At 45.8% G+C, this 25121-nt stretch overlaps 1 protein-coding gene across 8 annotated transcripts in view; it reads left to right on the top strand.

Annotated features, from left to right (window-relative positions):
• DIP2C (disco interacting protein 2 homolog C) overlaps positions 1 to 25121 on the top strand; it is a 404917-nt gene that overhangs the window by 335046 nt on the left and 44750 nt on the right. For all 8 annotated transcript variants that reach the window (XM_055296324.2, XM_055296321.2, XM_055296318.2 and 5 more), the window contains 6 exons: positions 336 to 457; positions 1684 to 1795; positions 1876 to 1985; positions 4938 to 5068; positions 16090 to 16258; positions 18503 to 18673. In XM_055296324.2, the coding sequence (XP_055152299.1) occupies positions 336 to 457; positions 1684 to 1795; positions 1876 to 1985; positions 4938 to 5068; positions 16090 to 16258; positions 18503 to 18673 (815 nt within the window). The remainder of the gene's footprint in view (positions 1 to 335; positions 458 to 1683; positions 1796 to 1875; positions 1986 to 4937; positions 5069 to 16089; positions 16259 to 18502; positions 18674 to 25121) is intronic.

The following is a 25121-nucleotide window of genomic DNA, read 5'->3' as shown; positions in this document are numbered from 1 at the left end:
TTTATATCCAAATTTGTGTTATTAGATACCTCAGGTAGTTCTCGTAATAGTACCTAAATCTTGACTAAATTCACAGTTACAAAGGTGGGTAATTCCTTAGCAAAATGATGTAGAAATTAAACCTCCAGGTTGCCTCGTCACCTCATGTCTGAAAGGACGGGTAAATGACAGTGACCGCCAAAGCTGACAAAACCCGCCAGATGACGGAGGCTGCGAGAAGTTCAGCTGCTCGTTTCCCCGTTGAACTTGCCCCAGACTAGCATTTATGCTGACAGGGACAGTGTGCACTCAGCAGCATGGTCTGCCTCAATAATGATGTTTCCCTCCTTGTGTAGGAATAGACCTGATAGCGGCGTTTTACGGTTGCCTGTACGCAGGCTGTGTGCCAATAACCGTCCGTCCCCCGCACCCACAGAACATCGCGACGACGTTGCCTACCGTCAAGATGATTGTGGAGGTAACGTGCCTGGGAACGTCGGGGCCTCCACCTGCCTGGAGCTGAGTGTGGAGCTCGCAGCGTGCAGACTCTGACGTCTCTCAGGGCATCTGCTGGCTGTGGGAGCCAGGGTGTGTCTGGAGTCCAACGGTCAGGACAGGACAGGGTCTCTACCTGCAGGGAGCCCACAGTCTAGGTCTGGAAGCGAGATCTCAATGTGTGTGTGGAGGCAGAGGCTGGATGGTAGCCTCTGCAGGGTCTTCCCTGGGGAAAACGGCTCCCAAGAGAGGGCATCGCCACCATTCCTCGGGCTTCCCCATGAACCCAGCTGATCAGACTGACCATGGGAAGAGGCAGGGCCTTTTCCCAAACCCTCTCCTCAAGATGTAGAAGTTTCCTGCTCCTTTTTGAAAGTATAGATCTGTTTTCCTTCATCTACAGCTGGAGAAGTTTCAGAGGATTCAGCTGTATTTTCCTCATTGAAGGAGGAACTACAGGGGAAAACAGTTTGGGCAGAGAATGCACCTGTCCCGCCCACACCTGAGTCCCTTTTGGCGTGTGGTGCTGGAGACTCCCACAGTGGCCACTCCTCCTAGAAAGTGTGCGCGGTGTGTCTGGGTGTGTGTGAGGTTTCCAGGAGAACTATGCGTGATGTGTCCGGGTGTGTGTGACGTTTCCAGGAGAACTAGGCGCGGCGTGTCTGGGTGTGTGTGAGGTTTCCAGGAGAACTATGTGCGGTGTGTCCGGGTGTGTGTGACGTTTCCAGGAGAACTAGGCGCGGTGTGTCTGGGTGTGTGTGAGGTTTCCAGGAGAACTAGGCGCGATGTGTCTGGGTGTGTGTGAGGTTTCCAGGAGAACTAGGCGCGATGTGTCTGGGTGTGTGTGAGGTTTCCAGGAGAACTATGCGCGATGTGTCTGGGGGTGTGTGGTGTTTCCAGGATAACAGAGCTAATGGTGTGAGCAGTGAGCTCTTTTCGGCACGTGGTCGCGACACTGTGGATGCGCTGGACCCAGGAAGTGCAGATGCGGCAGCTTCAGGCCGCACGCCCTGCCCCCGTGCCTCCACAACCAGACTCCTAGCTCTGTCCTACCTCAGCCGGCAGGAGGAAACAGTGGGCTCGGTAACCTCATCTGCCCGTTAAAGCCACATGGTTTTAGTGTGCGTAGTGAGCAGGAGACCCGTGAGAAGTGAGCACGCTTTCATCTGGGCCCACGTTCATGGCTCCATTCTCGCTCTCTGATGCCAGGTGAGTCGCTCTGCCTGTCTGATGACGACACAGCTGATCTGTAAGTTGCTGCGGTCCAGGGAGGCGGCGGCGGCTGTGGACGTCAGGACGTGGCCCCTCATCCTGGACACAGGTCAGTGCTTTGCCTGGAGAAGGTGGTTTGCTCACGGCCTTGTTCAGGCCGGATCTGCTGATAGCCGTGTTCCTCTCCAGATGATTTGCCAAAGAAGCGGCCTGCCCAGATCTGCAAACCTTGCAACCCAGACACCCTCGCATATCTCGACTTCAGCGTGTCCACAACTGGGATGCTAGCTGGCGTAAAGGTGAGTGGGGCGGCTGCAGGAGGTGGCTGTGGAGGTGACTGCGGAGCGTGCTGGAGGTGGCAGGCCGTGTGCTGGCTCTCAGCGCCTCTGGTGTAGTCAGACTCTGAGATGTGGAGAGAGGTATACGTACGTGTTTCATTCACAGTATGACACGTATGACCATTTCCATCATTAACCAGGCTGACTGATTCTGTGCAAATGTCCCAAGTATGTTTTTATGCGAACACGGTCTCAGTAGCCAACAGTAGAACACTGCGAACGTTTTTCTCTTGCTGGTTCTCAAATCCAAATGCTCTGTGATAGATCTCTGCACACTGCACTTTCTAGCGTTTTAACCTGGGCTCTATTAGAAATCCTCATGACCCTCTCAGCTCAGACGCCGCCCTCGTCGAGGTGCCCTGCAAACCCCGCCCTCCACCGCCCTTGGGGACTTTGCAGCCTTGCGCACCCTCTGCCCCCATCTGTGGGTCTGACGTGTGAGCTGGCTTTGCCTCGCACAGTTCTCACGCTCCATCCACCTCTTAGTAGAACTGAGGTGGAATACCAAAATAGCTACAATATGAAATAAAATAATTTTTCAAAAGCTTTTAAAAAGAAATGTTTTCAGATGAAGGTGATTTACTTACTGTAGTCTGAAGTTAGCTGTGACCCTCCTACTGTCATAGCCAAAAAAGAAGCACCTGCTTCCAATCACACCATTTTCGTGGCCTGCTTACGGTCTCAGCGTCTCACGTAGAGTAGATCATGAGAACTTTCTTGGCTGCTTTTCTTTAACTGGGGTCGATTCCTGTTTCTCTGCTGAAGTCCCGCGAAGGCCCCGCTGGCTTTGTGACCCACAGCCAGGGTGTTGGGAGCACCCTCTCTTACACTCCACACACGGTTGTCCATGCCCTCGTCTCTGAATCCACATTGGATCCTGAGGGCAGAGCCGTGTCTTACTCTTCTGTTCATCTCCAGCGCTTAACACAGTGCCTGATCACAAGCTCTCGGTATTTAGTATTTGCTATGCTGAAGAACTCAATTCTCCACCTAGAAATACTGCTTTGCACAGAGCAGCTGTTCAGGGCAGGCTTGCTCTAGTTGCTGGTCTGAGTGGGTGGGTAATTTTAGGAGGCAGGATTTGACTAACTCCTAATCCAGGGAGGCAGGAGTCTGGATGGATGTTTCATAAATTCAGTCTCATTTCTCCTTTAAACAAAAATTTGCCTTAAAAGCAAGCTAAAAAGAATTATTTACATTTTACATTATATAATAATTCTATGTTCCCCTGTACGAATATAGTAAAATAGTTATGAAACCTTCTCCCGGGCAGAACTTCCAATAGTGATGGAATGTTTTACAGTGGGAGGACTCCCACCCCCAAGTTCTCTCACCTCTTGCTGGAGTGATGAATGAATGATGGGGAGCCAGGCGTTTGGATTTCCCCAGTTATTACAAGGCTCTGTGCTGGTCCCTTTACAGTTTAGCTCTGGTGACATTCTACTTCAGATCAACTTGTGACATGTTTTTTGTTTGTTTGTTTGAGATGGAGTCTTGCTCTGTCACCCAGGCTGGAGTGCAGTGGCGCAATCTCAGCTCACTGCAACCTCCGCCCTCCTGGTTCAAGCGATTCTCCTGCCTCAGCCTCCTGAGTAGCTGGGACTACAGGCACACACCACCACCCCTAGCTAATTTTTTGTATGTTTAGTAGAGATGGGGTTTCACTGTGTTAGCCAGGATGTTCTTGATCTCCTGACCTTGTGATCTGCCCACCTCGGCCTCCCAAAGTGCTGGGATCGCAGGCATGAGCCACCTCACCCAGCCGTGACGTGTTTTAAAACCGCAAAAATCAGACCATTGTGTATGCTGCTTTGACTTCCTTTTTCCTCTGAGGTTTGTTTGGCTAGAAAGCTTCTGTGAGAAAATTGATCTTATTAATATATTTTATTGTATTTCAAAATAATTGACATTACACACGGACTATAGGGGACTATTACAGGGATTAGGGAAGAGGAAGATGCGGAAGCTCTTCACTGTCTGGTCATGATGGGGTGACTGGATTTTGGCCACCATCTCCATGCAGGATGGCGGAAGATGGTGAAGGGCACTGGAGTGTAGGAGGACCTGGGCTCTAACTCCAGCTCTAACTTATGTCACAGGCAGCAAAATCTTTAGCTTCTGTGAGCCTTCACTTTCTGATCGTTAAGATGAGTGAGCTACCCAGCAGGTCTTGCTGGCCACGTGCTGCACAGCAGAGGCTACGTCCAGCCGTGGAGACAGCCGTGAATGAGGCAGAGCCTCAACCAGTGGAGGAATGCGCCGTGGTGCCTCCTTTACCTGTGGGACGGTGTGTTAGAGAGTGGATCACACGAGAACCCCTTCCTGCATGACTTGCTGTTCAAATGCACTATTTCAATAGCTAGAGTTGCTAGGTCCTGGAGGACCAGCAGTTCTGAGTGAGGTTTACTCATTGAAAATGAGAACTCCAGTGAAAATATCAGCCACTCACATTCCCCAGACACAACAGCCCAGCTTGGTGACAGTCGTCGCCAGTCCTAAAAACAGCTTTGGGCCTTTGGGGCCAGGTATCGTGCATTTGTTGTTTTTTGGGTTTTGTTCTCTAAAATTTATTGAAGAGACAGGGTCTCACTCTGTTGTCGAGGCTGGAGTGCAGCGGTAATCATAGCTCACTGCAGCCTGGAGCTCCGGGGCTCAAGTGACCATCCCACCTTGGCCTCCTGAAGTGTTTTGATTACAGGTATGAGCCACTGCACCAGGCCAGCATACATTTCATGTGGCCTTATTGTCTTAAAGATGTCTTTGGGTGTCAGGCCCCATGCATTTAATGCGGCTTTATTGTCTTGTAGGTATCCTTGGGTATGAAGTCCCGTGCATTCAGTGCAGCCCTGTTTTCCCCCCGGGTGTCTCAGGGTGTCGGGTCCGATGCATTTAACACAGCCTTGTATTTTGCAGATGTCTCACGCAGCCACCAGTGCCTTCTGCCGTTCCATTAAGCTGCAGTGTGAACTTTACCCCTCTAGAGAAGTGGCCATCTGCCTGGACCCTTACTGTGGACTGGGATTTGTCCTCTGGTGCCTCTGCAGGTAAGATTCCTCTCTATATCTTTACATTAAGAAAAAATCACGCACCTTCCTCTCCAGACCTTAGACCCGGCCAGGCAGCCTAAGCACTGCCCCCACATCCCCACCCCTGCCAGAGGAGGCCTGGGGCTGACCCCTGTCCCTCTACCTCTCCTGGTGGACTTGGCTGTCAGGGACAGAGCAGCGCCTGGGGTGACTGACTTTCTGCAGCAGGGGAGGAACGTTTTGGAGAGCTGTCTGTTGCGGACCTTTATTTCTGACAATCAGAAGACTCCCAGGCTCCAGGCTTGGTTCTGACGCCTGTAAAACCCGGTCATGGTGCTGGGCCAGCAGGCATTGCAGGCTCTCACCTCCCTCAGGCTTCACCCCAGCTGTTACTGCGGGGCTTAGGCCAGGCAAGCGCAGAGGTGAGTCCAGGAGGGCTGAGTGTTCCCTGGGGTGTGGCACTCTACCCAGCAGCCAGCTCGGAGCCTGGCTCACAGCAGGTGCTCAGCAAGTGTTTATGGGATGAATGAAGGACCAGAAAAACACATGGATGTTTCTTGGCTTTTTTGTCTGATTATACGTACATATTCATTGTAGAAATTACAGAAAATATAAAGAAGAAAATAAAGCCATCAACAATCATACCACCTGATAAAGGGTGTTAGCAGTAAATATCCACTATTAGCGTTGGGCGTATAGTTTTTCCATTTTCTACTGGAGCATTTTCAAACACGTAAGCATATAGCATGTCCAGTAATAAACACCCGTGACCATCATCCAGCTTCACGTGTCAGCATTTTAGCAGTTTTGTATTATCTGCTTGCTTCCCCCCTTTTTTTAAAATGGGTATTTTAAAGCTAACACAAACATAAAAATAATTTCACTCATAAATCTTCTTTACACATATTATTTTATGAATAAATATACATTAATATATTTATAAAACTGAGATGCTACAGTATGAAATTGGTTATGATTTTCTCAAAATTTATAGTGGATTTTTCTTTTAAATTTTTTTTTTTTTTTTTTTTTTTTTTTGAGACAGTCTCGCTCTGTCACCCAGGCTGAAGTGCAGTGCCAGTCTCAGCTCACTGCAACCTCTGCCTCCTGGGTTCCAGCAATTCTCATGTCTCAGCCTCCCGAGTAGCTGGGATTACAGGCGCCCGCCACCACACCCTGCTAATTTTTGTATTTTTAGTAGAGACAGGGTTTCACCATGTTGGCCAGGCTGGTCTTGAACTCTTGACCTCAAGTGATGCACTCACCTCGCCTTCGTGTGCCACCGCATCCAGTCAAATTTTTTTCTCCTGTCAACGATCTTCTGGAACAAATATTTTTAATGTATTACTAATATTTAATAGTATTAAGTTGGATTAAGATGTAATCCTGTATTTTTGAAAAATACCGATATCCTAATTAGGACAATTCAGCTTTTTGAGAAGGCAGACAAAACTGAATAAATGAAATATTTAATGATTTTTTGCCTCAATCCAAAATGCAATAACATTGTGAGTAAATGTTTTTTTCTTGGGAAATCGCTCAGAACGTGGCCTTAGGTATACGTGCCAAGCTGAAGGGCAGAGGCCTGTTCTGAACAACTGCCCTTGTAGGGTGACCGTATTTCATTTGGCAAAGTGTACCAGTAAAACTGAAGCCAGCCGATGGAAGCCTCCTGCCTGCAGGCTTACCGAGCCTGGCTCCCCGTGGAAACCAGAGAGAGAAGGTGTTTGTGGCAGGGAAAGTAAGTTCTCGATGTGAACCCACAATAACAATAGACTCTTTAAGGGTTTGTCCAGGTTACGATGAACTTTAACAAGCATCTTTCCTGCAAAATATTAATAACTCAGAAGTCACAAGATCACAGTATTCTGTTGATTGCCCTTGCAACAGTAAAAATAAATATAGCCATAAACCTTTCCATTAAAAAAAAAATCTCAATAGAAACACATCCCAATGGACTTGCTTTAAAAAACAAAAAAAGCACTTGGGTCCTAGATGCACAATGACTAATACCATAGTTAAAAATAATAATGACTTCCCTTTCCCATGCAGTTCAGCAGGTCTGGGAAGAGAATCAGGCAGAAGAGGCCCTGGGGGTGTAAAATTTGAGGAGGCCTCATCCTCAGGCTGTGCTCCTAAGAGTGTAGCAGGGTGGGGAGGGCGTCTTGGTGGGGGCAGCCGCGCAGGGTGCCCAAGCCCATGTCGGGGGAAGGGAGTCCACAGAGGGGTGTCCTGGCGTGGGCTGTGGGAGCCAGGCAGGGTGCAGTGTGGGGGAGTCAGAGCTTGTTCTGAGAATCGGCAGCAGCAGAGGGAGATCGGCTTCGTGTGGGGGATTAGAAATCAGTGCAGCCAGGCGTCACTCAGTCATGGGGGTATGTTCCAAATGGGCGATTTCGTTGTGTAAACATCGAGTTTGCTCACACAGACCTGGCTGGTACAGCCTGACACACCCAGTCCGCAGTCCTGTGCAGCGTGTTAGTGCACTGAATGCTGTGGGCAGTGGTAACGCAGTGGTGAGTGTTCGTGTGTCTAGACATATTTAATGGTAAGTGTTCGTGTATCTAGACATATTTAAACACAGAAAAGGTACAGTAAAAAGATGGTATAGAAGGGGAAAAAAAAACAGCTGTGTAGGACATTTCCCATGACTGGAGCTGGCAGGAGTGGAGGTTGCCCAGGTGAGTCGGTGAGTTGGTCAGTAAGTGGCACCTGAACGTGAGGTCAGGACACGGCTGCACACTGCTGTGGCTTCTGTAAATACCAGACACTTTGGCTGCACCAAGTTTGTCAAAAATATTTTTAGTTCTTCAATAATAAATTAACCTTAACTTACTGTAACTTTTTAACTTTAGCAGCATTTTAATTTTTAAAAATTTTTGACTCATCTATAAAAACACTTAGCTTAAAACACAAACACATTATACAACTATACAAAAATAATTTATCTCCTTTGTAAGCTCCTTTCTATTAAATTTTTAAAAACGTTTGAAGCTTTTGTTAAAAACTAATAACATACACGCACACACATCAGCCTAGGCCTCCACAACACACGCGCGTGCACACACATACACACACGCGTGCACACACATATACACACAGCTTCCTAGGCCCCTATAACACACACACACACACACACACACGGCTGCCTAGGCCTCCACAGCGCACACATACACACACACATCAGCTTAGGCCTCCACAACACACACACACACACGCACACACATCAGCCTAGGCCTCGACACACACACACACACACACACACACACAGCTGCCTAGGCCTCCACAGGGCCAGGGTGTTCAGTGTCCCTGTCTTCCTCTCCACCTCTTGTCACACTGGAGGGCCTTCAGGGACAATACGTGCACGGAGCCATCACCTCCTAGGATAACAATACCTTCTCCTGGAAGACCCTCCTGAAGGACCCACCGAGGCTGTTTTACAATTTACTTTCTTTTTTATAAGTAGGAGGATGCTGTAAAATAACAAAGTACAGTAAATGTATAAACCAGTAACACAGTTGTTTGTCATCATGGTTAAGTATTAGGTTGTGTACATGATTGTATGTGCTCATCAAAAACCTAACCCACTGTGCCCAAGTGGGCTTCGTCTCCAAGATTGTATCACACACAAATCAAAAAATGTGATTCATCGTGTAAAGAGAACTGAAGACGTGATTGTATGTGCTGTGCTTTTATATGACTGCAGCACAGGTTTGTTTAGACCAGTCAGTTGCCACCAGCAGTGCAGGTAATGTGGTGTGCTGCGGCGCCTCTGGGCGGTAGAAATTTCTCAGCTTCATTACAGTCTCATGAGACCACCGTCGCACGTGGACTCATCCTTGACCAAAGCATTGCTATCCTGGGACCTCAGGCATGCGAATTTTTAAATTTTTTGTAGAGATGGGGTCTTGCCATGTTGCCCAGGCTTGTCTTGAACTCCTGGGCTCAAGCCATCCTCCCACCTCAGCCTCCCAAAGTGTTGGGATTGTAGGCATGAACTGCCACACCTAGCCTACAAAGACTTTTTTTTTTAATTAGCCGGGCGTAGTGGTGTGTGCCTGTGGCCCCAACTACTTGGGAGGCTGAGGTGGAGGATAACTTGAGCCTGGGAGGTTGAGGTTGTGGTGAGCTGAGATCACGCCACTGCACTCTAGCCTGGGTGACAGAGCAAGACCCTGTCTCAAGAATACAGATTGCAACAGATTGTAACACTTTGAGTAAAATAGGAAATTTTCCAACTATTCAGATACATAGATGAACAAATGGAAAGCTTGATGAGAAGTGAGGATTTCTATAGTAGCCATCCACGAAATAGAGGAAAGAGAGGCTTCACGGTGGAAAAGCCTGAACCAGGTGGTCCAGGCAAACCTCAGTGATGGTGAAGCCCGTAGCACATGGTGGGTGGGATGAGTACAGCAGCATCCGCGATACTCCTGCCAAAGACGCCTGCCCTGGATCTCCCCATGTGGAAGCACCGGCCCCCAAGTTAGGGGACAGACTAGACAATGCACCTGCCTAGAATCTTCCAAAAGCCTGGTGTCGTGAGAGTCACAGAAACATCCAGAAACTCGCTCTGGGCAGAGGGAGGCTGAGAACCGACCACTTACTCACAGTGTGTCTGTGCAAACTGGACCCTTTTGCTACAGAGGATGTAATCGGGGACAGCTGAAGAAACTTGAATAGGGTCTGAGCTGGGACAGAAGAATGTGTTGGTTTTCTGATTTTGATGGCTTAGTTGTTTATGGAGGAAAATAGACTTGTTTGTTGGAAATCCCCCCTGAAGTGTCTGGGGTTAGGCATCAGGTCAGTGACTCACCATTAGATAATCCAAGGAGAGAAAATTATTTTAAATGTACTTGTAACTTTTCTATAACTTTGTGATTATTTGAAAGTTAAGTAACACAAATAATTCGTGTTCTCATCCTAAAGCTTTCTTCTGTCATAGAGGATTGTTTATCTGAGACTTATGAACATAATGGTATTGTTTCAAAATATTTTTTAAGATTACACCTGTTTTTAAAAATTGTGTCAGATAGCCCATAATCATGTATTGGAAGATTCAATATTATTAAAATGGCAGTTCTCCCCACATTGCTTTATAGGCTCAATGAAATTCTATCAAAATCTTGGCAGGCTATTTTTTGGGGGTTTTTTTGGGCAGAAATTGATAATATCCTAAAGTAAATAGAAAGGATCCACAATGGTCAAAGCAGTTTTAAAATAGGATAACAAAATGGGAGAATTCAGAACTTCTCATTCCTGATTTCAAAAATACTGCAAAGCTACAGTAACCAAAACAATGTGGTACTGGCATAGAGATAGACTGAGCTAGACTGATTATATATGAGAAATAGAATTGAGAGTCCAGAAATAAACCCTTATATTTATGGTCAAATAATTTTTTAATAGAGTTACCCGAGCAATTCAATGAAGAAAAGAGTTTTTCAACAACAGATGCTGGGAAATTCGGACATTCACATGAAAAGGAAAAAAGATTAAACCTTGACTCAACGTCATATACCTAAGTTAGTTCAAGTGGATCATAGATCTTAATGTAAACAAAAATTATAAAAATTTTAGAAAACACAGGAGTAAATTTTCATGATCTTGGGTTAGGCACAGAGTTCACTAAAGGTACACTACATAAATACTGGTAAATTGGACTTGAACAAAATTTAAAACTTTTATATATCAAAAGACACAAGTAGAAAGACAAGCCACAGTCTGGGAAAAAATATTTGCAAATTATAAATCTCATGAAGCACTTCGAAGCACCTATGTAATAAATTTTTTCTCTCTCTTTTTTTTTTTTTTTTTGAGACAGTCTTGCTCTGTCACCCAGGCTGGAGTGCAGTGGCTTGATCTCAGCTTACTGCCACCTCTGCCTCCAAGGTTCAAGTGATTCTCCTGCCTCAGCCTCCCAAGTAGCTGGAACTATAGGCATGCACCACCACGCCTGGCTAATTTTTTTGTATTTTTAGTAGAGACAGTGTTTCGCCATGTTGGCCAGACTGGTCTTGAACTCCTGACCTCAAGTAATCTGCCTGCCTCAGCCTCCCAAAGTGCTGGGATTACAGGCGTGAGCCACTGCACCCAGCCTATGTAATAAATACTCAAAACTCAGAAACAAGACAAGCAACATAAACACGGGCAAGAGATCTGAATAGATATCTCACCAGAAGAAGACATACAAATGGCCGATAAGGACATGAAAAGATACCTAGCATTAATTAGGGAAATGTAAATTAAAACCACAGTGAGATGCCACTTCACACCCACTAGAATGCTGTCACCGAAAACACAGGAAATAAAGTTGGAGAGCTCGTGTTTTCTGACTTCAAAACTTACACTGCAAAGCAACAGTAGCCAAGAAGGTGGAAAAACGAATTCTCATACATTGATAGTGGGAATGTAAAATGGGGAAGCCACTGTGTGGCATGATCTTAAGCAGACTTGCTGCATGACCCAGCAGCTGCACTCCTAGGAGAAGGGAAGGCGAACATCCACTCAGAGACTTGGTGTAAGTTCTCTGGAACCTCGGTCAACACGAGGAAACAATCCAGGTGTCCGCTAGCAGGTGAGCGAACAGGTGATTCCTGCCACTTCCACATGGTGGGTGCTTCTCTGCAGGATGAGCTCAGAAGCACCTGCTGAGGGAGGGAAGCGTGGCTGTGTGGTAGGTGGTATCCAGAAAAGGCAAATTTGTAAAAACAAAGTAGAATGATGACTGGGGCTAGGGTTGGAAATGGGACTGACTGCAGATGGACACGGGATCCCTTTCAGGTGATGGGAATGTTCTAGAGTAGTGACCATTTTATAACTTCAATTTTACTAAAAGCCATTTAATTCTGTGCTTAAAATGAGTGAAACTTAGGGTTGGCAAAGTATACCTAAATAAAGGTGATGGGTGTTTTAAAAAGAATAGGCCAGGCGCGGTGGCTCATGCTTGTAATCCCAGCACTTTGGGAGGCCGAGGTAGGTGGATCACTTGAGGTCAGGAGTTCGAGACCAACCTGGCCAACATGATGAAACCTCGTCTCTACTAAAAATACAAAAATTAGCCTGGCATGGTGGTACACGCCTGTCATCCCAGCTACTCAGGAGCATGAGGCAGGAGAATCACTTGAACCCAGGAGGCGGAGGTTGCATTGAGCCAAGAATGCACCACTGCACTCCAGCCTGGGTGACAGAGTGAGACTCTGTCTCAACAACAACGAAAAATAATAAAGTGCTTCATTGCAGTAACTGAAGTGTGTAGGGAGACCCTGGGCTGGATGGTATTCCTGCTGGTAGAGGGAGTATGACCCAGGACCCCCAGGTGAGGTGAACCTGTCTTGTTGAATTCCCGAGTTAGGAGAGTTTTCAGTTGTTGGTATGTTTTGTCGGGTTAGTAATCTGAAATCATCAAATTGCTAATGTGCAAATGTATATCACTTATCAAAATGTCTATTTTTATTCTTTTTGAAGTTAAGATCTAAAGAACAGCTCAGGATCCCAACATTCTCAGAGAATAATGTCTTGAGAATAAGCAACCTGCTCTCAAGTAGGTTTGTCTTGTCCATAGCAGAATTTATTGCCAGTGCCAAAAATCAATTTTGGCTAATACAGCAATTAATCAACATTTGTCATATTGAGTGAGGTAAGGGCAAGTAGGAAATCATGAGTTGGGTTTTCTGTTTGTTTCTGCTGTCAAGATCTGTGTTTTCTTAATGTTGACTTCTTATTTATGCGGATGAGGAGGGAGGTGAAACTTTATTTAGTCTTCACAAGTATATTTGAAATTCTCTAGCCAGGAATTCACACTGGGTGCCCAAGCCTGTTTGTGTGCTGACAGTTCTGACAGAGCAAATCATTAATGCTGATGTGTATTTTTGAGGAAGCCACTTCCAGGGACACTTAGAAATGGTTAAAATGACTTTGGGAGTCCGAGGCAGGAGGATTGTTTAAACCTAGGAGTTCAAGACCAGCCTGGGCAACATAGTGAGACCCCACCTCCACAAAAAAAGTTTTAAGCTAGCCAGTCATAGTGGTATGTGCCTCTAGTCCCAGTCCTGCTGGTAAGTGCCTCTAGTCCCAGTCCTGCTGGTATGTTCCTCTAGTCCCAGTCCTGCTGGTATATTCCTCTAGTCCCAGTCCTGCTGGTATATTCCTCTAGTCCCAGTCCTGCTGGTATATTCCTCTAGTCCCAGTCCTGCTGGTATATTCCTCTAGTCCCAGTCCTGCTGGTATATTCCTCTAGTCCCAGTCCTGCTGGTATGTTCCTCTAGTCCCAGTCCTGCTGGTATATTCCTCTAGTCCCAGTCCTGCTGGTATGTTCCTCTAGTCCCAGTCCTGCTGGTATATTCCTCTAGTCCCAGTCCTGCTGGTAAGTTCCTCTAGTCCCAGTCCTGCTGGTAAGTTCCTCTAGTCCCAGTCCTGGTGGTAAGTTCCTCTAGTCCCAGTCCTGGTGGTAAGTTCCTCTAGTCCCAGTCCTGGTGGTATATTCCTCTAGTCCCAGTCCTGCTGGTAAGTTCCTCTAGTCCCAGTCCTGCTGGTAAGTTCCTCTAGTCCCAGTCCTGCTGGTATATTCCTCTAGTCCCAGTCCTGGTGGTATATTCCTCTAGTCCCAGATACTTGGGAAGTGGGAGGATCGCTTGAGCCCATGAGGTCAGGGCTGCAGTGAGCTGTGATCACACCACTGCACTCTAGCCTGGGTGACAAAGTAAGACTCTGTCTCAGAAAAAAGAAAAGAAGTGGTTAATATGGTAAGTTTTATGTTACATATGTTTTACCACAATAAAATTTTTAAAACTAAGACGAAATGGCCAGTTTACAGCAGAGTAGTAATTCAAGGCCTGATATTCACCCCTTATGTGCCTAACCCTGTTCTCAAAGGATTAACCCTTGAAAAGGTCGCTATTTGCTATAAAGTCGTCCCTCAGTGTCCACGGAGGAGATAGGTTCTGGGACCCCTGCAGATACCAAAGAGCGAGGATGCTCAAGTCCCTGCTATAAAATGGCATCGTACGAGCACGTCACCTATGCACGTCCTCTCTCATGTTTTAAATAATTTCTGGATTACTTGTAATACCTAACACAATGTAAATGCTGTGTAAATAGTTGTACTATGTTGTTTAGTCACTAATGACAAGAAAATCTACAAGTTAGGTGTAGATGCAGATTTTTTCATGAATATCTTTGATTCATGGTTGAAGCCAGGGGTGAGGAACCCACAGACACAGAGGGCTATGTGTCCTTTTGGAAAGAATAAATCAAGCTTTGGAATAGAGAATGAGGAAAGAAATGGAAAATTGCCCAAGAATGCCTTTGTCACGTTTACCGAAGAATAGTTTTTCATACTGAGGGTCCTGTTTGAAATAAATTTTGTTAGCCAACCTAATTTCCTTACATTTGTTTAGTTGGATTCTCTTATAAACAATTAAGAAAAGTTTTCAATGAGATTGGCCACTTTAAAGAACTGGCTTTAGTATTATAGCATAGTAGTTAACAAGGCCTAACTCGTCAATCATAGTGCTGTTTCACTGATAAAATTTTGTGTAGGCCTCTTGTGGCAGCTCATGCCTGTAATCCTAGCACTTTGGGAGGCCAAGACATGAGGAGTGCTTGAAGCCAGGAGTTTGAGACCAGCCTGGGCAACATGACGAAACCCTATCTCTAAAAAAAAAAAAAAAAAAATTAGCCAGGCATAGTGTTGTGCATCTGTAGTCCCAGCAACTCGGGGGCTGAGGTGGGAGGATGGCCTCAGCTTGAAAAGGCAGAAGTTATAGTGAGCCCAGATCACGCCACTGCACTCCAGTCTGGGTGACAGAGTGAGACCCCTGTCTCAAAAAATAACAATAATAATTGTGTAGGTTGGGCATGGTGGCTCATGCCTGTAATCCCAACACTTTGGGAGGCCCAGGCACATCTTACGGGGCCACAGCAGGAACAAGAGAGGATTGCTTGAGCCCAGAAGTTCAAGGCGAGCCTGGGCAACATAGTGAGACCCTACCACTGGGAAAAACAAACAAGCATGGTGGCGCACATCTGCGGTCCTACCGACTCAGAGCCCAGGAGTTTGAGGTGACAGGGAGCTATGATTACACCACCATACTCTAGCCTGGGCAACAGAACATTCTCATTAATTAAATTTTAAATCTTAGAACATGATTTATGTAGGATATTTTAATGTATGGCATCTATTGTGAATTCATAGTAGTAAACAAAAAAAATTAAAACCATTAAAAATGTAGTTTTGACAAGTTGTTTGTTAAATCATGCTTACCCCATCAATTGATGATAAAATATGTAATCTATCACTTCTTCATTTCTCTAAATCTGTTCTCTAGTATGAAGGTCAAATTAAAGAATGGTTATTTTTCTCTATTTCTTCTGTTTGGTGATTTGTTGGGATCATTTTTAAGTAAAAATCCAAACTTCAAAAGATTGAGTGAGTAACTTTAATGACGATAATTGTCTTTTTTTCACCCTGGCTGTCAGTTTTCTAAACCAGGTATAGGCCTACTCTTCCTTAAGTTGCTATTTGGTAAATATTTTAGGTTCTGTGGTCTCTGTCCGACCACTCAGCTCAAAGCTGCTGGAGACAATATTTAAACAAATGAGTGGTGGTGGCCCTGTTCCAATAAAACTTTATTAACAAAAACAGAAAGTGTCTGTGGTTTGCCAGCTCCTGTTCTGAAGCTGGACCTTTTTTTTTTTTTAAAGCCAAAATTTGATCCCTGTGTTTTCAACTAGGAAAGAGGATCCAGTTTGCTGATGTCGCGGCTCTGAGAGACGTCACAGCATGCCAGCATTTAGTAGTCTTAAATGTGTGTTCACAGTGGTAGTAACTGCCTCATGATTCTGTAGTACGAATTTGCTTTTCAGAAAGCTTTCACGAACATGGTTGCAGTTTGCAGCGTTGGCTTTACTGTCCCCTTCTGCAGACGGCAGCACGGGCTGTTCCAAGTCTTCCTTGGAGTCAGTGCTGCCCTGAGCCCTCCAGCTTGCTGAGCTCCCGCCTTGCTGAGCTCCCGCCCTGACAGCCTCTTCTTTCTCTGCAGTGTGTATTCCGGGCACCAGTCCATCCTGATCCCGCCCTCCGAGCTGGAAACCAACCCCGCCTTGTGGCTTCTTGCTGTGAGTCAGTACAAAGTCCGAGACACGTTTTGCTCCTACTCCGTCATGGAGCTGTGCACCAAGGGGCTGGGTTCGCAAACAGAGTCCCTCAAGGTAAGCAGCTCCCTTGGCAGCTCAGCGCCCCGTGAGCCCACGGGGACTCCTTTCTAAGAAGGCACATCTGTGACGGGGTGAGGTTAAAACAGTCCTCCAAAAAAAAGCCTGGGTTTAATCTAACGTCACCTGAGGCTCACAGACTGCCTTTATGTGAAAATGTTTTTAACGTGAATATTTCCTCATGACCACAGACAGTAACCGAATGTAAAATATTTTCAATGCCTGTCATTCCACTTGGTCTACTGGAAAGATCCTAAATTTGATTTTTTGTTGGGTGGATTCAGTGTTCTGAAGTGTTCAGTGTTCAGAAGATCTTAGGTGATGCTAACTTTATCTGATACTGGTGTTTAAGAAGGTAGATTTGAATTTAGCCACTCACTTTTATTTTCCCTGGAGACCCTGATTTGTGGGTCTGGACCCTAAGCTCAATTCATTTTACAGTTCAGTTAACAGTGTTGTGTTTCATTTTTTAATAACTGCTATTATGTAAGAATAATAGTATTTCCCTCCATTTAAACCAAGGACGATTTGATAGGTATATCTTCGTGGTAAATTAAGTAGTCCTCAGCTCCAAGTAACTAGGAGGGAATAATCATCTGACCAGTTTTGATTAAATTTCAACTAACATTGTGCTGTTTGGATGTGTGTGTGTCTTTGTATATACGTGGATTGCATTTGTGTCATCTACACACGGATGAGTAACGCAACAGTAACATTTATCTGTCCTGCATTGTTTTCCTAATGCATAAAGCTTGAACAGGAAAGCAAAATGCAAGATAACTTTATGTAACGTAAGTAATTGTGCAATCATTTTAAGTTTTGTATTTATACAGGAAAAAGTTACACAGCATTATTCATGTTCATCTATATTGTATTAGAAAGTGAGTACATTTTCATGCCTTCCTGTTGGCACATATATAAATAACCAGAATAAAATCATGACATAGTTGAGGGTCAGTACGCATTTTACATATTCATTTCACCTTACGATAGCTCTCTGAAATGGGAGCCATTATTGTCTGCATTTTAAAGCTGAGGAAACATACGTCACAGAGAAATTAAGTGACCTTTCCAGGTTCTTAGGCTCAACGAACCTGGAGCCAAATTTAGAATCTTTGGCTTCAGACCTGCTGTTGCAGCTGCATGCTGCTTTACCTCTCCGACGTGCGTGCGTGTGCATACGTAATTTGTATTACCCAGACTTGAGTTTTTCGTGTTTAACTCTGTGTGTGTGGGTGTCTGTACACTGAGCACGAATGTCAAAGCCAGCTTGAGCTGTGTGTCCTCCTTGCTCAGGACCCTTGTCGGCTGTCCGCGTGCTGAGGTTGCCTTGAAAGGGCTCGAAGGGCCTGACGGTCGGGGTTTTGGTGGCTGCCCCCTCAGCAGCTCTGGCTTCCACTCCAAGACGCAGTCATTCACGGTTCGCCTTCACATTCACAAGCCGTTCCTATCGCTCTCTTGTTTTCCCTCTGCTCAGCCTGGGTAGTGCCACAGAGTGAGCTGAGCTTAACTCCTTGAAATCCTTGTATGACTTTTGCTGTTGTGCTCAGCTGACTGAATTTGGTGTGGAAACTGAGATGTTCTTAATCATATGCTTACTGTGGAAACAGACATGCTTGAGAGTGAGAATAAATTCTTGGTGTAATGGGACATAAATGGAGCATTGTGTGTGAAGTTGTCTAAAAATTTTAGTTTTATATTCCTATATATTAAAAGGTAGGTTTTCAGGCTGGGTGTGGTCGTACGTGCCTGCAGTCCCAGCTACTTGGGAGACCACAAGGTGGGAGGGTCACTTGAGCCCAGGAGTTCAACTGCAGCCTGGGCAGCATAGCAAGACCCCATCTCTTTGAAATATGTAGATTTTTTCTGTTCCTCTCCAGTGTGTGTTCTGGTACATCCATGCCCAGAAGAATGTATCAAATACCAAACTGCCTTTAATCGTCTCAGCCAGGAAGTTGCTTTTCCTCAACCTTTTCCCTCATAACAGTTCTTGGTGTGGCTCCAGGTGGTTGTTTGAGACGTGTTTATAATTCCGTTCTTAATCATTTGAATAGCTGTGTGAATGTTTTTTCACCAACTCCTGGATTTGTTACATTAAAGAAGTGGACACAGGCAGCCCTGGCAATGCATAGCTGTGTTGAGTTTTCCAGTGTTTATGTGGGGATCTGCGGGAAGGAGTCTCTGGCTCACTCCAAGCTCGGCACGTGGGGGCTGACGCAGTTTCTCTGTCATTATTTCCAGGCGCGAGGGCTGGACTTGTCCCGAGTGAGGACCTGCGTGGTCGTGGCAGAAGAGCGGCCTCGGATTGCACTCACACAGTCGTTCTCAAAGCTGTTTAAGGACCTGGGCCTTCACCCGCGGGCCGTCAGCACCTCATTCGGTTGCAGGGTGAACCTGGCGATTTGCTTGCAGGTGAGATTCGGCGATGTCACGGCGCTGAGTCGGAAGCGTGGCTCCTGGGGTGGGCACAGGACAGACTGTTCCACACGTCTCCCTCGGCTGATGCTTAGCTACATTCAGAAGAGATCTTTCAGTCACGCATGGGGTTGGTGCAGATCTCTCTTTCTTTACAGTCTACGTTCGTATCCATTATTCATAACAAGCATTCATAGCACTTACTCTGTCCTGGAACGTTTTAACTTTTGTGACAGGCGTAGCAGTTTGTCCAGACCTCTGCTGTCGGACTTTTTAAAGATTAGATACTAGACAGATCAAGAAACCAGTCCCTTAAGTCCTTAGTCCCATGTATGTAGACGACTGCTGTAGGAAGAACACAATTCCATTGAGCAGGTTCTGGGATTTGCTGCTGCAGTGGCAGTTTAGAAACAGCAAAGCCGCACTTCTGGGAAACAGGCGTACGTGAAGGAGCTCTAGCAAGACAGCCTTGCATTAACAGTGGCTGACAAGCCCCAGGCAGGGCTGCAGATTCGGTTCCTGGAAGAATAAGGGCTTCCGTCTCAGCAGGTGCTGGTGAGGCAAACGGTTGGCGTGCGTCACCTCCCTCTCCCTCTCCCCACCCCCTGTCCTACTTGTGATCCCAGGGTGATTGCTTAAGGTTGCTGCTCCGTGAGCCTCCGAAGGCTCCGTCTGCCCTTTTCGTGCGTGTCTAGGCGCTTGGAGTTAGCCACGAGGTCAGAGGAGGGAACCTCCTCTCTTCCCGAGATCACTTCAGAAAAAGTAGCTGCAAAAAGCTTTTCTTGATTTTCTTTTACTTTTTCTTTTTTGAGACAGGGTATCACTCTGTCACCCAGGCTGGAGTGCTGTGGCATCACAGCTCACTGCAGCCTCGACGCCCCCCGCCACCCCTGCTCACAGGCTCAAGCAACCCTCCCACCTCAGCCTCCCAAGTGGCTGGGACTACAGAGACGCACCACCACGCCTGGCTAATTTTTGTATGTTTTGTAGAGATGGGGTTTCAGCATGCTGCCCAGGCTAGTCTTGAACTCCTCAGCTTAATGATCTGTCTGCCTTGGCCTCACAAACTGCTGGGATTACAGACATGAGCCACCGCACCCGGCCTTTTTTTAGATTTTCATACATGTGGTGTTCCTTGCTTCTGTCTTCCTTCCCTTTTAATTATTACAATAACTCCATTTTTAAGAAATTATAAATTACCAAATTTCTCTCAAGAGTCAGGTAAACCTTGTCCTATGATTAAAATTAATACCCTTTTCTAAGAGGTCATCTGAAGAATTAGATTTATCTCACCAAACTAGTTCTTAAAATACTGAAATTTTCTCTCCCTATTCACCTTTTTCTGTTCCTCATAAATGTTTATCGCCGTCTATCCCATTAGGAGAAGTAGGAAATGCAGAAGTCTGCTTCTTAAATAAGTTCAGCAATAGTGTGATGTCTCACTTGTCTCCGTCCACCAGTGACAGGGACCCCCGGGCAAGAGCACATCAGTGATTTGCGAGAGATGGGCACTGGCCACGGCGAGGCCGCTGCTTCTGGCTTTGTCTCTTAAAATGTCGGGGTGGGGCTGAAGGGAGAGAGCAGAGAGTAACGCTTAGCACTGTGTCCTCCAGCAGGTGACAGAGTTCAACCCGTGGTGCAAAATTGGCCTCTTGTAGAGTACATACGTTTATTTTCCTCTTTACTTTTTCATTTATTTCTATCCACCTGGATCCAAAATGTGTTTTTTTTTTTTTTTTTTTTTTTTTTTGAGACGGAGTCTCACTCTACCACCCAGGCTGGAGTGCAGTGGCGCGATCTCTGCTCACTGCAAGCTCTGCCTCCTGGGTTCACGCCATTCTCCTGCCTCAGCCTCCCGAGTAGCTGGGACTACAGGCGCCTGCTACTGTGCTGGGCTATTTTTTTAATATATATTTTTAGTAGAGAAGGGGTTTCACTGTGTTAGTCAGGATGGTCTCAATCTCCTGACCTCGTGATCCACCTGCCTCAGCCACCCAAAGTGCTGGGATTACAGGCGTGAGCTACCGCGCCTGGCCCCAAAATGTTTTCATATGGCTTACAAGGAAGGAGTAGGAGAAGATAAAATACACTAAAAACAAACCAAAACATGGAGGTGAAAGAAAAAAAGCACAGGAAAGGGACAGAGTGAAGAACAGAGTTGGTGTGCTGGTGTTTTCCAGAAGCGAGGCTTCTGAAGCGTGCCACCATCCTTCCCTGGGCACTGGGGCGGGGCCAGACACGTGGTGGATATTGAATGAATGTGCTCTGTGAGAGTGTTGAGCATGGTTCTGTATTCTTAATAGGAAATAGCAATATGTTCTTGTGCAGAAGACAATTTCGTCAATATGACCGCTAAATCAAAATTCAATATTGCTAATCATGGGTCATGGTGCTATTTTGCAATCTTGGCAGCATCTTAAGCACTTTTGTCCATGTTCAGTTTTCTACTTGACCTATTCGTAACTCCTTTCGGTCAGCGTTTCCTTGTCTGAATAGTATTGGAAAATAGTTGGAAGTATCCAAGTGTCTACCAGCAGAGAGAAATTAAATTTATGTACAAAGCAATGCAGGCTCACCTCCCCTTGCCAGAATCTTTGAGGGCAGGTGCGCTTCGGAATTAGGTTTCTGGCTTTGTGAGAGGTGACGTGGCACAGATGCCACACAAGATGCCACAGCTCAGTATCACATGTGCCAGTGTTCCTACAGCAAGGAAGGGTGGGAGCCCCAGACTTGAAGGGGCTCATGTCAGCCTAGGTCAAATTTTACTACAAAGAAACTTAAGACAAAGTTTGTGCCATCATCAAACATTTCTCATAGTCAGTGAGATGGACAGTAGGCGTGTAGATAATTTTTTCAGGAAGTGACTCATTTTAGTAAAAGCGAGCAGTGAGAGGATAGAGTGCCATGGCCGCAGGGAGGCGTTCTGGGGGAGGGCGGTCCGGAACGCTGCAGCAGAGCACAGTGACAGGGCAGAGCCGCGCCGGAGTCCAGCGAAGGCAGCCGTAAGTGCAAAGGCTTCAGGCAGAGCTGGTCTTTGGAAACACTCATTTTCTAGAATTTTTGCAAAATTAAAAAAACGTGATGGTGATAGAAACAAGCAGAGCGGCAGAAGCCCAGGATCCAGAGGCAGAAACCACCTCTCGCTCCCTGGCTCTCCATAGAGCCCAGCACACAGGACATATCTGATACATTAAATGTACGGACCACACTGAGTGCTTATGAGTGGTAATAAGGAAAGCCTGAAATGTTTCTGAATTTTGTATACATTGAATTTATTTTTCTTTATAAAAGAATATTACAGAAAACAAAATCAGAAAATACACTTTAGCCCCCGCGCCCCCGACTGACTGCTTCTAACAGCGCTGGTTTCTCACTGGAGCCCCCGCAGGCCTTCCCTGACTGTGCACTCTGGTGGGGGACACCTGATGGAGCGAGGGAAGAGTTTTATCTCCAGGAGATAGGGAGCAAACTCAGCAAAGAACATTGTCCAGAAGAGAGAGGGAGCCTCACCCGTGTGCAGCAGGGCTTAGGATGTGTCAGGGGCATCACGGTCGGAGGGGGTCCTGGTCATCGGGGAAGGCTGAGCTGCTCAGTTCATGATTATTACTGCAGGATTTAAAGGCCTCACCGGTGCTACTGGGCAGTGCTGCATCCTCAAGGGGGAAGCTGCATGCAGTTTTACCAGTGCTGACTTGGCACCTGGACAAGCACATTGTAGAACATACCTGACACACGAAACGTTACAGGTGTAGAGACACATTGGGCGTTTGTTTTTACTTTGCAAAAATCGGCTCTATCAGTGGCACTCTGGTCCTCCCACCTCCAGCCCCAAGCATCTGCCTCCCCTTCATGCAGTTGTTCCTAAGCCACTTTCTCATGCAGTCTTTCCTGCCTCTGCTTCATAACCCGGCACTATGCTCGGCCTGGATGGACTCCCCTCCGCCCTCATCCTGCTCTGCCTGGGTCCCCTCCATGGGGCCTTGTCGAACTCGGTCAGCTGCAGTGCTCTCTTTCCTCTGAATTGCCAGTGTACTTTGTTCCTCCTCCTTCACACTTTCCACCTGCTTTATAATTATTTATCAACATGTTCATGTCTCTTCTGCTCTGTGAGTAGCTGTTTTACAGAACACAGTTTTTGTTTGTAGAGACAGGGTCTCACTGTATTGCCTAGGCTGGTCTTGAACTCCTGGCCTCGAGTGACCCTCCCACCTCAGCCTCCCAAAGCACTGGGATTACAGGTGTGAGCCACCACACTCAGCTAAGAGCATGGCTTTACGAAAGAATCTCCCTCCCCGAGTGTCCAGTGCCATCTCACATCATCACAGTCACTTCTGGATGTTGTATACATTTTGTCAAAATACTGATACTTGATGCTTTTTTTTTTTTTTTTTGGAAACGGAATCTTGCTCTTGTCGCCCAGACTGGAGTGCAATGGCATGATCTCGGCTCACTGCAACCTCTGCCTCCCGGGTTCAAGTGATTCTCCTGCCTCAGCCTCCCAAGTAGCTGGGATTACAGGCACCTGTCACCTCGCCCAGCTAATGTTTGTATATTTAGTAGGGACAGGGTTTTGCCATGTTGGCCTGGCTGGTCTCAAACTCCTGATCTCGTGATCCTTCTGCCTTGGCCTCCCAAAGTTGATTCTTTTAACTGCCAATTTGTGTGTGTAAATACAATTCACATTAGAGAAATTAAACATATACTTACTTGACTAGAGTCTAGTCTCCCATGGAGAATGACTTGGTATGATGAATTTTCTCTAAAATGAACCCCTGGTGTGAATCTTCACCAGCTAAAAGCTCATACAACATCTGTAACTGTTCCTTGCAAATGAAAACCCAGGGTTTACTATTCTTCAACCTTCTAACAGCATTTTCCTCTCGAATAGGAAGTCTGGGGCTTGCACCTTAAGAGTCATTCACGCTGGAAAAACACATTCTTTAGTCATTGCGTTGGATTCATTTCTTAGTCATTGCACTGGATTCAGACAGCATCTAGTTGGTTGGATTCAGTCATTGCGTTGGATTCAGACAGCATCTAGTTGGTTGGATTCAGTCATTGCGTTGGATTCAGACAGCATCTAGTTGGTTGGATTCAGTCATTGCGCTGGATTCAGACAGCATCTAGTTGGTTGGATTCAGTCATTGCGTTGGATTCAGACAGCATCTAGTTGGTTGGATTCAGTCATTGCGCTGGATTCAGACAGCATCTAGTTGGTTGGATTCAGTCATTGCGCTGGATTCAGACAGCATCTAGTTGGTTGGATTGAGTCATTGCGCTGGATTCAGACAGCATCTAGTTGGTTGGATTCAGTCATTGCGCTGGATTCAGACAGCATCTAGTTAGGTCTTCCCATGCTCATGAAGGGTCCTTTTAGTCATTTTAAGATGAGAGATGAAGGCCCTGAGAAGTGAGCTTTCCTAATTGACAAAGCTAGGAAGTAAAAACAGAACAAAATTTAGAAGTAAAAGCTATTTGTTACTCTTAGGAGTAACATTTCCCAGAATCTTTAGCTGTAAAAATGACTTTAAAACAATTTCAATTTTTTGAATTTATGATAAAAGTGGACATTAGAAAATCAAATTATGACTCCTGTGTTTAATTAGCTTTCACATAAATTTCTCTTAGTATTATTAGAAGGTGTCACTTATTATTTGGAAATATATTTCTCACAGCCACAATTACTCTTCAAAAATGTAAGCTGGAAGGTCTTTTGTTGCATTAGGTTTAGAGATACTGTTCACTGTAACAGAAAAATGAGCACCCTCCTTCTAGTAGAAGAAGGGAAGAAAAACATGAGGTCTTCTGTTTTCCAAAAGAGACCTCGGTTGTTTATTTATTAGGAAAAAAACATAAACAGAAACTTTGATTTCTATTATATAGAAAAATAACTGATTTATCTGAGAGGGCAGCTTTATTATAAGTAGCTTTGTGGGATTATATCAACAGTAACTATTGCAGTGACCCTTAAATCTTGAAACTCAGGCAATGAAAGAGAAATACAGCCACCCTAGTAATAGAAGGAGTCATGGATCGTTGAAAGAAGTGAGCCGGGCACGGTGGCTCACGCCTGTAATCCCAGCACTTCAGGAGGCTGAGGCGGGTGGATCATTTGAAGTCAGGAGTTCAAGACCAGCTTGTCCAACATAGTAAGGCCCTGTCTCTACTAAAAATACAAAAATTAGCCAGGTTCAGTGGCATGCACCTGTAATCCCAGCTATTCGGGAGGCTGAGGCAGGGGAATTGCCTGAACTTGGGATGTGGAGGTTGCAGTGAGCCGAGATCGTGCCACTGTACTCCAGCCTGGGCGATGGAGCAAACAGAGCAAGACTCTGTATCAAAAAAAAAAAAAAAAAAAGATAAGAAATGTGGAAGGCTCAGGCGATGATGTAAATCTTAATTAATTCTCAAAATAGTTATAATAATAAGACTTTCATTAACTTGA

The sequence above is a fragment of the Symphalangus syndactylus genome, chromosome 10 (assembly GCF_028878055.3).
Source record: "Symphalangus syndactylus isolate Jambi chromosome 10, NHGRI_mSymSyn1-v2.1_pri, whole genome shotgun sequence".
Lineage (NCBI taxonomy): Eukaryota > Metazoa > Chordata > Mammalia > Primates > Hylobatidae > Symphalangus > Symphalangus syndactylus.
The sequence above is the reverse complement of the archived record's forward strand: the minus strand, read 5'-3'. Positions and strand labels throughout refer to the sequence as shown.